The 17,117-nt window shown below is 35.5% G+C and overlaps 1 protein-coding gene across 1 annotated transcript; it reads left to right on the top strand.

Moving 5' to 3' along the window:
• The first annotated feature begins 697 nt into the window (after positions 1–697).
• On the top strand, positions 698–1,590 carry LOC139197807 (uncharacterized). The gene is made up of 4 exons (XM_070825783.1): positions 698–866; positions 951–1,186; positions 1,330–1,407; positions 1,468–1,590. Exons 1-4 carry the CDS (start codon positions 698–700, stop codon positions 1,588–1,590), a joined length of 606 nt encoding a protein of 201 aa, XP_070681884.1.
• Positions 1,591–17,117: the final 15,527 nt, after the last annotated feature.

The following is a 17,117-nucleotide window of genomic DNA, read 5'->3' on the forward strand; positions in this document are numbered from 1 at the left end:
AAATCTATGAACACGCCATTCTAGATTGCATGCTAGGGACTAAGTTAAGTTGAAAATGCCATTCTCTTAACATACTACATAAGAAAGAGTAATAGGTTGAGTTCTAACATTGAGCCAACTTGAGCATCTTCATCCAGAAATAAAAGGAGTTTGAATGAAACATAACATGTTTGCATGATTATTTGGTGGTGGATAGCAATTCCCCTAACTCGTTTTTCTTAATTTGTGAACTACTTAAAATTTGTTTCTGTCCTGTTTTTGTTTGATTTAATTTAAATAGAAAATCAACTCCAAAAATCCTACAAATTTGTAGAAGTGTAGCTCTATGTGTCTAGTGTCTGGATATAAAATTTCGTAGACTTTAGATTAGTGTAAGTCAATCTAATAATTATTTTTTGGTGGCTTATCAGTAGGGACATCAACCAGTTTTTGTGACATTTTAAGTAGTTAGATAAAACAATCTTTTGCGGGAAAGACCCTTATTTTCATATGCTACAATTGAAAAATCTTAGTGTTAATAAGGAAAATCAATAGGACTTTTGTGTGCTACTTTGTGGTGTGCTTTTAATCCTATCAAATTTTTGGCGCCGTGTCGCCGGGGATTGTTATTTCTAATTACTTATTTTTCTATTGTTTTATTTTCTTGCCTAATTAGTGTTTTTGTTTTTCTTTTTATTTCAGGTACTCTTCATAGTATATGCATACTCGAAGGTCCAAGAGCATTGATCTAGCTTCCTATGATCCTAAGCTTGAACGAACACTTCGAAAGCTTCAGAGAAAAATCAAGCAAAAACGTGCATCAGTGTCTTTACCACCATCTTCTCCACCACATTTGAGTTTGGAAGAGGAGGAAGAACCACAAGAAGGCATGGCTGATAACTGTACTTAGAGGGAGTTTGCAATGCCAAATACTGATCAACAATTATTGTGCATCACATATCCAAATGCAGAAGGAGGATTTGAGCTAAAGTCCGGCATGATTCACTACTTGCCTAAGTTCCATGGATTTTCAACAGAGGATGCCAACAAGCATCTCATGGAGTTTCATGTGGTATGCTCGAGAATGAGACCAGCAAATGTTGATGAGGAGCAAGTCAAGTTGAGGGCATTCCCATTTACATTAGAAGCTAAGGCAAATGAGTGGCTTTACAATTTACCTCCGGGATCAATGAACACATGGAACCAGGTGAAGCAAGCATTCTTGGAGCAATATTTTTGGCCACAAAAGCTGCAAGCATAAGGAAAGATATATGTGCAATCCGACAACAACATGGAGAACCCTTTGAAGATTACTATGAGCGATTCACACATTTGGTTGCAAATGCTAAGGCATTATTAAAGAACATTGCTGGCAACACACGACAATTTGGAGGGAGAGATGAGCTACCTCTTAAGAAAGTTAATGAGGTAAGTGCTAATTCTAGTATTGAATTACAATTAGCTAACTTGACTAATCTTGTGCAACAGGTTATGGAGGCTCCAAAACAGGTGTGCAGTGTATGTTCAATGATGGGACATGCCACAGACTTGTGCCCTTCATTGATGGATCAAGGTGGTCTTGAGCAAGCTAATGCGTTAGGAGGGTTTTAGGGGCAACAAAGGTAAAAGTATGATCCATACTCCAACAACTATAATGCGGGGTGACGCGATCATCCACACTTAAAGTGGAACAATCAAGACAACAGACAACAATCTGTTCCCAACAACTATAACCGTCCATCTGGCTTCTTTCAAGCAAGACCACAGACACCATTTCAGCCTTAACAACACCAAGCTCCAAGTAAGTCTTTTGAGGATTTAATTGCTTCTTTAGCTAACTCTACTCAATCTCATCAATAGAAAACAGACAAAGCAATTGAAAACCTTGAGCGCCAAATGAGTTAGTTAGCAAGTTTGATGGGGCAACAACACCAACCAGGAAGGTTGCCTAACCAGACCGTGGTGAATCCAAATGCGGAGCAGATGAATGTTGTGACTTTAAGGAGTGGAAAATAAGTTTTTTAAGTAGCCAAGGATGCAAAAGAGGACTAGAAAAGATACAAATGAGCAAAGAGAGCTACAAACCAAAAATCTTGAGCAAGATGAGGCTTTAATAGAAACTACAAAGTCTCCTAAAGCTACAGAACTGAACACAAAAGATTCTGATAAGGTAAGTAAAGAAGTTTAAAATTCATTTAACTCATGTGTCCCCGTTTCTTTTCCTCATAGGTTTATGAAGTCTAAGAAAGAGCAAACTGATAAGGAAATCTTGGATACTTTCCGGAAAGTCCAAGTCAACTTACCTCTTTTAGATGCCATAAAACAAGTGCCTAAGTAAGCAAGGTTCCTTAAAGAGCTTTGTACGAACAAGAGAAGATTCAATGATCAGGAAACTGTGGCATTAATCAGAGGGAAAGAGTTTGGGAGAACATTGTGTGATTTGGGTGCATCCATCAATTTGATGCCATATTCAGTGTATGAATCATTGAACCTTGGAGACTTGAAGGAAACAAAGGTAGTAATCCAGTTGGCAGATCGTTCAAATAGATATCCCAAATGCCTATTGGAGGATGTACTTGTGCAAGTGAATGAACTCATTTTTCCCACTGACTTTTTAGTTCTTGAGATGGAACATGACCCTATGCCTACTGCACTTTCTCTTATATTGGGAAGACCATTCCTTAGAACGGCACGTACGAAGATTGATGTCTACGATGGTACCTTAACCATGGAAAGTGATGGAGAAAACGTCAAGTTCAGAATCTTCAATGCTATGAGGTACCCTAGTGATTTTGAATCTTGTTTGTCTATTGATGTGTTTGACTATTTTGTGTATGATTGTTTTAATCAAGGTGTGGGATAAGATAATTTAGAGAAGGCATTAATGCATAGCATTACACATGGAAATCTTAATTATTACGAGCACATTGAAGAAGAATTAATCCAAACAGTGGCCGCTCTTGAGTCTCTTTCACTAATTCATGGTAAGTTTTCTTCCTATTTTATTTCTCTTCCTACTTCTAATGAAAAAACTCTTCCTTCTGTGATTCAGGCACCCAAATTGGAGCTTAAACCGATTCCTGAACATTTGAAGTACGCATTTTTGGGAAATGATGAAACATTACTAGCCATCATATCATCACAACTCACAGCAGAAAAGAGGGAGAAACTGATCCGGGTACTGAAGGATCACAAACTGTCATAGCTTGGAGTATTACAGATATCAAAGGTACAAATCCAGCTACATGTATGCATAGGATTCTGTTGGAGGAAGGTGCAAAACCAACAAGGAAAGCTTAACGCTGTTTGAACCCACTCATGATAGAGGTCGTCAAGAAAGAGGTTATCAAACTTCTTGATGTTGGCATCATATATCCTATCTCAGACAGTAAGTGGGTGAGCCCCGTTCAAGTAGTTCCGAATCGATCCGGAGTCACAGTTGTTAAGAATGAAGCTAATGAGCTAGTGCCTACACGTGTGCAAAATAGTTGGAGAGTCTGTACAGACTATCGGAAGATAAACAGCACCACACGCAAGGATCACTTTCCAGTCCTATTCATTGATCAAATGTTAGAAAGGTTAGTTGGTCATTCTCATTATTGCTTTCTTAATGGCTATTCTGGATATAATCAGATTGCAGTTGCTCTGAAGGATCAAGAAAAGACGACTTCCACATGTCCGTTTGGCACATTTGCATACCGAAGGATGCCGTTTGGACTTTGCAACGCCCCCGCCATATTTCAAAGGTATATGGTAAGTATCTTTTCTGATATGATTGAGAAAATAATTGAAATGTTCATAGATGATTTTTCAGTTTATGGTGATTCTTTTGATACATGTCTACATAATTTGTCTCTAGTTTTAAAACGTTGCCAAGAAACTAATCTGGTCTTAAATTGGGAAAAATGTCATTTCATGGTTTCACATGGATTAGTTCTTAGGCATATCATATCTGAAAATGGAATTGAATTTGATAAATCTGAACTTGTTAGTTCTTTACCCCTCCCTACTACTGTCAGGGAGGTTCGTTTTTTTCTTGGACATGCAGGTTTCTACCGTATGTTTATGAAGGACTTCTCAATGATTTCTAGACCCTTGTGCTATTTGCTTCAAAAAGATGTAACATTTGATTTGAATGAAGATTGTGTGATAACATTCAACAAGCTTAAGAAGTTGTTATCCACGGCTCATGTGATCATGCCACCAGATTAGAGTTTACCTTTTGAGTTGATATGCGATGCTTCAGACTATGCTGTCGGTGTAGTTCTAGGGCATCGTGTCAAAAAAGTGCCACATGTCATCTATTATGCATCTCGAACACTTAATGATGCACAGTTGAATTATTCAGCAACAGAGAATGAGCTTTTAGCTGTTGAATTTGCTTTAGAAAAATTTAGATCTTATCTGATTGGAACTAAAGTTACTGTATTTTCTGACCATGCAGCTTTGAAGTATCTACTAAAAAAAAAAGATGCAAAACTGCGACTCATTCGATGGATACTTCTACTTCAAGATTTTGACTTGGAGATCAAGGATAAGAAAGGGAGTAAGAATGTTGTAGCAGATCATCTTAGCAGACTTGTGCATTCAAACATAGAGGAAGATCTCATCCCTTTACGTGAGAGTTTTCCTGATGAGCAATTGTTTTCATTAAAGGCTACTGACCCTTGGTATGGAGATATTATCAATTACAAGGTCACTAAAAAGATTCTGGATGATTTTACACGTGCTCAGAAAGATAACCTTGTCAAAATCGCCAAATACTACGAGTGGGGTGATCCTTATTTGTGGAAATATTGCCTTGATCAATTGATTAGAAGGTGTGTCCCCAAATCTGAGTTTAAATCTATTCTAACTTGTTGTCATTCTTATGCATGTGGCGGCCATTTTGGAGCAAAGAGGACAACTCTTAAGGTGTTAGAGAGTGGTTTTTATTGAAATAGTTTGTTTAAGGATGCGTACGAGTTTTGTGCAACATGTGATCGTTGTCAACAAACAGGTAACTTGGGCCCAAGAAATCAAATGCCACAAACCCCTATTTTGATTGTTGAGATCTTTGATGTGTGGGGCATTAATTTCATGGGACCTTTTCCATCTTCTAATGGTTTTCTTTACATTTTATTGGTTGTGGATTATGTTTCTAAGTGGGTGGAAGCAAAAGCCACCAAAACTAATGATTCAAGAGTTGTTTCAGATTTTATTAAGACTAACATCTTTGCAAGATTTGGAATACCTAGAGCAATCATCAGTGATGGAGGGAGTCACTTTTGCAATAGAACATTTGAAGAGTTGCTTAGGAAGTACAATGTCACACATAAGGTGTCTACACCTTATCATCCACAAACTAGTGGTCAAGTAGAAGTATCAAACCGTGAGGTGAAGCAAATTTTGGAGAAAACTGTGAGTCCTAGTAGGAAGGATTGGAGCATGCGCTTAAACGATGCATTGTGGGCGTATAGGACTACCTATAAGACTCCTATTGGAATGTCCTCATTTCGGTTAGTTTATGGGAAACCATGCCGTCTTCCAGTAGAGTTAGAACATAAAGCTTATTGGGCGATCAAAGCCTACACCATGGACATGAGTGTTGCCGAACAGCATAGAAAGCTCCAATTGAATGAGTTAGACGAAATCCGGAATGATGCATATGAGTTGAATATACAAGGAGAAATCAAAGGCATTTCATGACAAGATGATCTTAAGGAAGAGCTTTGTCATTGGACAAAAAGTTCTTCTATTTAATTCTCGCATTCGGTTATTTCCAGGTAAGCTTCGTTCTTGATGGGTTGGTCCATTTGTTATAATTAATATTTTTCCTCTTGGTGCAGTGGAAATCCAAAGTGCAAAGACCGGAAACATGTTCAAAGTGAATGGACATAGACTCAAGCCATATTACGAGTCTTTTGCGGAGCATGCTGTGGAGGTTGTACCCCTCCAAGAACCATCTCCCCTTGGATGATTACTCTTGGTACCGTCCGGCTGCGGACGTAAAAGCAAGCGCTTATTGGGTCACAACCCAATATTTCTATTCATTGTCTTTTTATGTCATTTTCAATTTTCCATTTGTTTTTGTTTTCTGAATTTTCTTGCATGCTAAACTGAATTATTCCTTTTCTTTGTAGGAAAATTTGATCGTGTCCACCATTAGAGTTGATTGCAGAATTGGAGTTTAGGGGTCATCGCTTGATTTTTCTGCAAATTGGGGAAGTTTTCAGTCTAAATGCTTTATTTTGTTTCTTATTATTTTATTTTATTTTTATTTTATGCATTATTGTGTGTTTTTTTTTAACATTGGGGACAATGTCCAGTTTAATTTTGGGGGTAAGGATTAAAAAATGACCAAATTGAAAATTTTCGTCCCTTCGACTAAGAACTAGTTTGATTTGTTTTTGTTTTCTTAATTAGTTTTGTTTACTCTAAAAAAAAAACCCCAAAAAAAAAAACATTCAGAAAATTTGAAAATCTAAGAATAGTCTTATTTTCTTTATTGTTTTGAATTAGATTTTTGTTAGTTTCCCGACCCAATGATATAATTGGATTGAATTTGAACCACGTTGATCAAGAACTTAGTAAGCATGTGTTGTGTGAAATTCCTTATTCTCTTGTTAGCCTTGTACATGTTTAATCATCTGTGAAAAACCAAATCCACATAGCCTTGTTGATGTGAAACTAAAGTATGACTTAAAGCTTCGCATGTGAATATAGTGACCATATACAACCTATGTGAGTTTTTGAGCCTATGAAAGTGTGTGCATTTTTCATACACTCATATTCTTTCATGTGTGATGAACTTATGTGACTTACATCTCTAGAACTTGCGTAATGATCTTTCGAAATGTTTGTGATTTGATTACATGAACTTGAAAAGGATAGAGGCATTAGGTTTATCACCATGGCCCAAATAAGCATGTTTCCTAAAGAAAAATGATATCATTAGATTGCCAATTTGAGGCGTATATTTTGAGCCTTTTATTTCTTATCACCAGATATGTCTACCCTTATACCTTAAACATTTTTCCTTACCCTTTCCAAGCTAGCTAGTAAGCAATGTGAGATTGTGAGAAATGTTTGTGAAGTACTTTGAAGGAGTTTGGTAAAAGAATAAGTGTGGGGGTATTTCATGTTTGTATTTAGTTATGTGCAAAATTGGTTCAAAAAAAAAAAAAAAAAAAAAAAGAAAAGAAAAATTGTATGCAAAGCAAATAAAAAGTTTTTAATTTAGGGGTGTGGTTGGAGGTAACTACATAAGAAAGAGTAAGAGGTTGAGTTCTAACATTGAGCCAACTTGAGCATCTTCATCCAGAAATAAAAGGAGTTTGAATGAAACATAACATGTTTGCATGATTATTTGGTGGTGGATAGCAATTCCCCTAACTCGTTTTTCTTAATTTGTGAACTACTTAAAATTTGTTTCTATCCTGTTTTTGTTCGATTTAATTTAAATATCAAATCAACTCCAAAAATCCCAAAAATTTGTATAAGTGTAGGACTAAGTGTCTAGTATCTACATATAAAATTTCGTAGACTTTAGATTAGTGTAAGTTGGTCTAATAATTATGTTTTTGGTGGATGGTCAATAGGGACATCAACCAGTTTTTGTGACATTTTAAGTAATTAGCTAAAACAATCTTCTGAGGGAAAGACCCTTATTTTCATATGCTATAATTGACAAATCTTAGTGTTAATAAGGAAAATCAATAGGATATTTGTGTGCTACTTTGTGGTGTGCTTTTAATCCTATCAGTGCTACCCGCGTGTATACCCGTTAAGAACCCATTATTAATGGATCACCTTATAATGACCCGATTAGTTATCGTGTTGACTCGAAACATGTTATTTTCGTGTCATTTTCGTGTTAGAAATTGTTGAGTTTAAGAAATTATAACTCTGCATAACTCAAGTTTCAACTAGATTTAACAAAGAAATCATTTAAATTTGCAATAAAAAGAAAACATATATCATCAATCCTATTCAACTTAACAAATAAAAAGAAGAAAAAGAACCTATTCAAGTTGTGCCCTTCAATCCTTAATATAATTGAAATCCTTTGTTATTTCATCTGAATCAACATTTTTAGCAAGCTTTTTTTTTTAATGTAGACAACCATCGAGTCTGCTAGAAACCCACTCTCTATCTTGTTGCGAAGTCTTGTTTTAATAAGATTCATTGCTGAAAAAGCTCGTTTAGTACTTGTTGTAGAAATGGGTAGAGTCAATACAAGTCAAATTGACCTATCAATCAAATAATACCTTTAGAACCTCTTCAATAGATGCAGAAGGTGTATCACTCTCTAATTTATCATCATTATCTCTTTTTCTAAAAAATTAATTGATAGTTCTAAATCTTTTAATTAGACAAACAGTTGGACCCAGTGGCGAAGCTACAGAGGAGCAAGGAAGGGCAGCCGCCCCTCCTCTCGCCGAAAATCAAGCCCAAAAGCCGTGGTTCCGCCCTTCTGGTCCCGTCGGAAGTTATGGCAACTTATGGTTTTCTGGGTTGCTGTTGCTGCGCTGTGCAGCAATGTTCTAAATTTTTTTTTCTGAAAACCCTTAAACAAAATGACACCGTTTACTTTAGTGATTAAAAAAATTAAAATATTCTTTAACTAAAATGACACTGTTTCGTTTAGTGATTGAAAAAAAAATTAATTAAAGGGGGAATGACTTGTCCCCACTTACCTTCACCCTCACTCCCCCGTTCAGTCCCCTTCCCTTTTGAAAACCAGTGAGCCCAGAGTTATGTGTGCCCCCAAATCCCAGGCACACTATTCAACCCCCCTAAATCCCAGCCGTGTCTGTTCTAATCAACTGTTTTGACCACACATCCCACAAACATGTTTGATCCATCTCTTTACTCAAACAGGTAATTCTTCAACTTTTTATGGGTTTTGAAGATTTATGTTTTTTCTAATGGGTGTAAAGAAAAATTGAATTCTGGGTTGTTTTAATTGTGTTTGGATTCTGTTTCTCAAAACCATAGTTTTATTTAATTGATAATTGAATATGAATAGGAAAGGTTGTATTTTGTTTGCTGAATGAAAAATAACATAAGGACTCTTTTTTGAAACGGACAAATATTAATGTTGAAAACACCAATATGAAGTTCTTAGGAATTGGATTAGCTGAATTTGGAGTTTCGCAGCAATTAGTATAATGGAAATGGTGTGTATTTTTCTTGCAAGATTGTTGCTTGTATTTTGTTAGGTTTGACAATGAAGGTATTGTGGATCTGAAGGTGCCATTGGAACACTTTTCGATGTATCGTGAGTGGCAGGAGGATAATGTCCAGAAGATGAGCAAAAGAGAGTTTTGGTTTCACAAGATTAGTACTGTTTTTGTTGAATAATTTGAGTTGGTTTGAAGAAATAACTCAAGCTTTTTGGGTTAATTCCCTTTTTTCAATGTCATTATGCATCTTGTAGTTTGTCATTATACATCTTGTAGTTTGTCATCATCTACTTGCTTTTTTGGTGCTCTTGTTGGTTAAACAAAACCATTGAATTAGTGGATCATAGTTAAATCTGATTCTACGAACTCAATTAAACAACTTCAAGGAGGTAACCAGTTTAAGGATGTCTCATTGAAATTCAATTATTTCTTCAAGTGATCGCCTTTTATCCTTTTACATTTCGCCCCTCCCTCCGATAATTCCTGGCTTCGCCACTGGTTGGACCTAACAAATAGAACAATAATAACACAATTGTATATGATAAAATATACCTAACAAATTTCGACTACGAATTTTAAAATTCAAACAATATACAAATAAACAAGATCAGGAAATAAGAATAAAGCAATTGATGAGAAAATTGCAGACTTTAGCAGTTACTGTGCCTTCGAAACAGCCGAAAAACGTGTAAGTTGTTGTTGAAATGAATCTATATATATAAAGGGAGAAGGTCAAATAGGTGAAGCATTTCAAAATGCCAAGAAAGTCCCTTTGTTTTCTTCACAACCAAACCCAAAAATTTTCAAAAAATGAGGATAAACTGGTAAAAAAACAATAACCACACATAAATATGTATTGAAAAACCACCACGTTCGGAAGTTTAGTTTTCTGCGTAGCAGTTTCCGTTCAGTTTTCAAACCCCCCATGTTTGCACTCAAAATATACCTATTTTTACTTATTTGGGCAATTTGGGTAAAATGTGGCATTTGGAGGATTAATGAGTAAGAAGACTAACTTTGAAGATATTTAGCTATCAAGTGGAGGGGTTTGACACTATAATATTGTTTCTCCCATTTGTTTGGGTGGTGGAGGTTTGTCAAGCCTTTGTTTAATCAACAAATTGCATGCTTGTAAATGGGTTGGAAGGCAACATACGGATGTGGATGTAGAGAACATGTGAAAGAAGCCAACTTGCTTCTTTTAAATGTTAGTTTATTACAAGTGGGAAGACATGTGATAAAAACATGTGGTAGAAATGCAAGTTCCCCTTTTAATATTATTTCTCCATGCAAGTTGGCAAGTGAAATACAAAATGCCCAAGTTTCTTTCGGGCAGATGCAGTGTCTTCAGTAGGGGGGTTTCCTCCAGATCTCTATATAAAGGAGTACAAGCACAAGGATTATGGACACTCAATCAAACAAACAAATACAAGCACAAACTCTGCTCAAAGCCAGATTTGCCTTCAAACGAAGTTGTAGTCAGCCCAAGCCTTCATTCCTTTCGGGGATCAGCCCTCACAAAAGCCATCTTTTGTCTAGTTTATTAGCTCTGCTGCTCACTTGCAGTATCGATTTCCTTTGTAGTTTTCATGTACAACTCATCTTCAGTCATTTAATTTACAAGCAATCTACAATATTAGTCATTCACTTTCCTTTGTCATTTACATATTGTTTTATCTCTCCATATAAGTAAGTACTTGCCGAAAGTCATGGGATTTCGAAATATCGATGTCTTGGTTGCTTATTAGCTTAAACATCTAATCTAAGAACCAAGGTAGTCTTTTTTTCACTGCCTCACTACATACAATGTGTTGATGATTTAGACAACAGAGTCGTGTGACAGGATCTGTGCGTGCAACCTCATTGGTTAGACAGGCCTTGGTGTTTGCTGTTTTGGGCAATGTTTAATCCATTGCCAGTGGTGCACTACTTTGTGATACCATGGATGAGCAGGAAAGTAAATACAAGAGTTTGATTGCATAATTACACGGAAAAATAAGTTTATATAATTTTAACTATTCTGAAGTGAATCTTCTACTGGTCCGGTTCAATGTTGTCCCAGTTTACATGGGACAATGCAACACTTATATGACACTTTTCTTATCGGCTGTATATGGATCATCGTTGACTTATGGATTAATATGCTTATGCATATGTATACACATGTTTTGATTCCTGTTAAACTTTGTTTGTATTATTTTTGTGTTTGGCATTGATAGTAGCTTTGAAAACATTCATATTTATCCATAGGACCTTGAGGGAGGGTGATCCAATTTTCAGAGAAGAACTAAGTTTTTCTCAGAGAGGACGAATTCTGCAGCTTTTTAATTTCAAAGACAATTCTAGCCCCATTGGTGAATTTCAAATGCCTTAATCTCTTGAATTCTTTCACCTCTTTGGCATGTCAATTGTCATTATTAGCTATTAGATGAAGGACTTGAAATTATGACGTTCATTTTGAACTCAAGATTGAAGAAACACAAACACATTTGTAACTTCTACACATGTTATATTATGCAACATATACATGCAAATGTATTCTAACCCTTGCATTATGTTGTTGCCCGTACAAAAAAAGAAAAAAGACTAATGTGTTGCTTGTTGGAAATTATATATTATAATTAATATTATAATATTTAATTTTTGTATGAATGAAAAATAAGAGTCATGTGTCATAGTTGAATTCAAATTCATAAGTTGTATCTGTTCATTGAAACTTTAGACAACAGTCATATTGTTTCAAAAAGGGTGGCCTGAGTTCTATATAAACTCAAGCATCCCACCTGTCTAATAGAATGAAGAGAAGATTTTTTTCCAATGTCTTAGTAGAAATCCGAGTCGTGTCTTGAGAGTACAGAATATATGAAGTTCACCAGAGTCCGAAGATTGAAGTGCTTTGACTTCGGATTATAGATTGTTGAATTCTGGGAGACGGACGCCTACCGAACTACAAGCACAAGAGTAAGGGCGAAATTCTGTCTTTAGATTGTTGGAGCAATATTAGAAAATATGAAAATCATAAAGAAAATCACAACATCAATAGTAAATATGAAAATCATAAAAACAACTAGAAATAAAGTTAGGAAAACTGACAAACTTTGAAGATTAAGGCTTGCATAAATGCAATGTTTGATGCAGTTAATCCCTATTTGGCAGATGCGTGAAGGCTTCAAGGACATAGTGAATTATCTCAGAGTTTTAAGTGAGTTAATATGACCTTTGAGTTGTACAGGATAGTTCCGTATAAATGGAAACTATGTCTAATGGAAACCACAAAACTGGGTTTGCCATAAATCGGGAATGGTCCAGACTAAAAGCCAAGTCCTTTGAGAACAATAAGACACCAAAAGTGTGGGGGTCTTTTCTAAATTTGCAGAAAGACGTTATGTTGCTTATTTAGTAAGCAATGGCAACCAATGCGTGTGTTTTATCAATGGTTACTCATGGTAAGAAAGCTTTTGTGATAACAAAAGAAGATACTATATTCAAATTAAATCTTTGAACTCATTTTAGATGAGTTATTATCGTCTTGAAAAGACTATGACTGGATTAAAAGTGTGGGGTTTTTTTTGAAAGAAATGACAAGACACTAAAAGTGTGGGAGCATTTTGCAAAATGCATTAGACCCAATATGGCTTTATAATAAGCAAGCGTGGGCTTGGATATTCTCATGTTAGTCATGTATGAAACCAAAGCCAATTCCCTTGAGAAGAATTACACACTGGAAGTTTGGGAATACCTTGCAATGATAAGAGTTTTGATTTCTCTTGTTACTAGTCATAGCGAGGAAGAGTCAAATTTCTTAACCATTGTGGCTTTGGAAAAGTGGTTTCTTATTGGAAATCAACGAGGCTAGGATTGGGTTTTAGTGCTTAATATCACCATGTTGTAGTATGGTCAGTTTACGCACACACTGAAAAGATGTGTCGGTTAAAGCCACATGAATTGCAGGTGTAATGGATTAATACCAGTTAATGAAAGAGTTCCTTTTACAGAAAGGAGATGTGCCGAAATAGAGAAGTTTGGCATTTGAAATATGCCAAATGCCATTGGATTTTTCTAATAAAAGGAATGTAATGGTTTGTTTGATTCTAATCAGACACATCCATGAAGGTTTTCTTTATGAAAAAATAGAATAAAAATGTTGATTTGAATCGGTATATCTCACAAGCGATGCGTAGTTTGCATTCTAAATGCAGACACGTTGTGAAAAGAGCAAACTTTGTATGGATCATTTGGTCCAAATGAATGAGCGGGTTTCAGAAGTTGTGTCTCTCTTCCATTGGTATAGATATAAGTGTAACCGCTCGTCTGAATACGTTATCAACTGCTTGGAGACACCATTCACCAAACTGGTAATCTATAACCATAGTGGGTCAGTTGGCAAGTTGTATATATCAAAGTGAATTTGATATGTGAGTGGTTTCATGGTGATCTACAAGTGTCATGGAAAATTGCCAATTGTGAAATGAATCTTGTGTTAGTCTCACATGATTAATTCAACGTAATGATATGAGGAGCTGTGTTATTACGAGACAAAAATCTCTGCGGTATGTATTTCGAATATGCAAAAGAGGCTTTGCCCCGTGTGTGTGTGATTTCATGTGAAGTATGGTTTTTGTGTTCGCAAAGCACTTAAATTAAGAAACTTAGATTCGTTTCTTTTTGACAATCAGTTTTAGATATATTGATTTGGTAGATGAATGAATTGCCATTTGCTTTGATTAAAAAGCTACACTGTTGCTTACATTTGATGGGTTTTGCATACTATTGAATATACGTATCTCTTACAATAGTTTGGATTGGTGTTTTAACATAGTTTTGAATGGTAATTTCGCCATAATACATTCATTTGGACAATGGATCATGTTGTTTTGCATGTCAAACGGTTTGGAACTCAATAACTGTTAAGGTTTTATCATTTCCGAAATGAAAATGTCATAAAGCATGATGATATATATTGAAAAACTATAGTGTTGAACTCTATTTGGTCTGTGTACATATTCATCTTGTATACGCATGGGGAGTTGTTGCTTTAATCTAACAGTTCCTTTTTATTTTTTGCGTGCCCTTATTTTCTGGGAACGAATTACCTGTTTCAAAGCCTCATGTGTGCAACACTAAGACAACTGAAATGGGATGAGAACGGTGTGAAATTAGTATGACAGTTAGATGCATACCTTGATTTGTTGCATTCATATGTGTGGAGTCCTGAAATGAATCATTGGGTGTTCTGTAAAATATATATGGTATATGTAGAACTCCATCACAATTGACCAGTTGGAGATTCTAGATAAAAGAGAAATCGATGAGACCGCGGCTTGACGGTTCTATATTCATTTGAGTCAAGAATTTTGGGGCATTTAGAACCATGTGGCGGTTAAGATGCAACTAATTGACAAATGAATAGTTTCTGTAAGGTGGTGGAACCAAAAGGTGGAATCTGCCATATGAGATTCCAAGGAAAAAGCATGCCATTTGAAGTGCTGCTTTTGACAGTGAAAGGGTACGACCTTTCCAACTAGTATATGATGCAACACTTAACTTTCTGGAAGATTTCTTGAGAAGCATTTAGTTTATGTGTTTTGCTTCTTTGCCGAGGAGAGTGATGCATTTGCCATGTCAGTCATGGAGAAAATGAATATTATTGAGTGTTATTCAAAATGATCTCAATATAGAGAAATAATCTTGAAATTGTGGGGGTCTTTCACAAAGGAAAAGACAACACTAAAAATGTGCGGGGCATTTCGCATAATTGTATTAGACATGCATGATGATACTTATTAAGTAAGCATATAAATGGACATGGACATTGGGTCATGTATGTTAGTCATAGTGTGGAAAGGATGAAAGCCAAGAAGTGCTTTTTCCATAATGGCTAGTGAGGCATGAAAGCCTAAGAAGATAGATATGTAAGGTCTATCTTAGTTGTTCCTTACTTCTTAAAGTGGAAAATGTGATTGATTTAATGATAGCATTACAAGAAACTACAATTATGAAAGAATTGTGGGGGTTGGTTAAAAGTAATTTGCTGATTGAACGACATTTAAGATGTCATCTCCTGTAATGAGTAATTGTTTAAGGTATGGTAAGGTTAGAGACCTTCTTACAACTACCTTAAATGTGGGGGAGTATGCCCAAGTATTAGCAAATTACTAACTAAAGTCCCAACATGTACGGTTGAGGACTTGACGTTGTAAATCAACTACTCTCGTATGAAATATAATTTCATAAGATGGATTGTATACACCATTAAAAATAGTCAACCTAGTAGTGGATCCAATTATTAAAGGTTAGACTAGAGAGTAAGTTGATCATCGAGAGGAATGAGGCTAAAGCCAACATAACTAATGAATCAGCCGAGCGGAAACCTAACTTAGTTGATTGGAGATCCCATGGTCTAAGTTCAATAGGCAAACTAGTTGGGCATGATTCAAAGAAGTTAACACACTATATACCTCATTCCTATTATGGAAGAAGTGTGTTGTCTGCAGAAGTTTTAGGGTGTATATTTATACTTAATGACAGTGATATCTTATAAATAAGAGGAATAGAGCAGACTATTCTTAATCAATGGTCACCTATGTGAGAGTAGAAGTGGGTCGCTTCTATGAGTATGAGATGACTAAATTCTCTAAAGCTTTCATGAATCCGGGATTTGTTCAAGACCAAAATGAACACAACCGTATGAACCGGAATATATTAGGATTAGTGATGTGTGTTGCTTATTGTCTCGGTTTACTACTGCGGTGAACAGTTCAAGATTCTATATTCACTGCGTCTCCAAGTAAATCCGATAAGTATTCACTAGGGTAGGTTCAAGTCCAAAAGACACCTCTTCCGATGCATCTCTTGTCCGCCTGTACTCTCAAATTCTTGCTAATTTTTCATTCATGTGGGGGATTGTTGGAAATTATATATTATAATTAATATTATAATATTTAATTTTTGTATGAATGAAAAATAAGAGTCATGTGTCATAGTTGAATTCAAATTCATAAGTTGTATCTGTTCGTTAAAACTTTAGACAACAGTCATATTGTTTCAAAAAGGGTGGCTTGAGTTCTATATAAACTCAAGCATCCCACCTGTCTAATAGAATGAAGAGAAGAGTTTTTTCCAATGTCTTAGTAGAAATCCGAGTCGTGTCTTGAAAGTACAAAATATATGAAGTTCGCCAGAGTCCGAAGATTGAAGTGCTTTGACTTCGGATTATAGATTGTTGAATCCTGGGAGACGGACGCCTACCAAACTACAAGCACAAGAGTATGAGCGAAATTCTGTCTTTAGGACATTGCATTTATGCAAGCCTCAATCTTCAAAGTTTGTCAGTTTTCCTAACTTTATCTCTAGTTGTTTTTATGATTTTCATATTTACTATTGATGTTGTGATTTTCTTTATGATTTTCATTTTTTCTAATATTGCTCCAACATTGCTCACTATAGTTTAATTAAATTGATGATACACATTTGAGGACATGATTTTTAAGGATAGTATCACTTTCATATGTTAATTAACTGTCACAATAATTTTTTCCCTTATGTGCTCATTTCCTTTGTCAAATAAATTATTGTGTTTATTTATTTATTTATTTTTATGTAGGAATACAAAAAGTTTTCAACTGGAGTTCAACATATCAAGTATGGAGAGAAATGATAGGAGCAATATAGCACAAGTTGTCATCTTCTTAAATAAACTGTTCTCAATGTTAGGATGTCTTTTTCCTCCGTTTGGGGTTTTGTCCCACCTGGTACGAACAATGTTTCAATTCTATCAAATATTCTCCCTCAACTTCTGTAAACTTTGAATTGCTCTCTGTATTATGTGACATGATGATCGCTTTTCTTTAATGTTTCTAATATGTCTCATAAAGAAAGAAAATAATGAAATACAAACAAGTGAATCAATTCACGCAGATAAATATGTTTAAAATGTGAGTCGTGCGCAGCACACCGTGATTAAAAAAAGGC

Source organism: Malus domestica, chromosome 07 (assembly GCF_042453785.1).
Source record: "Malus domestica chromosome 07, GDT2T_hap1".
Classification (NCBI taxonomy): Eukaryota; Viridiplantae; Streptophyta; class Magnoliopsida; order Rosales; family Rosaceae; genus Malus; species Malus domestica.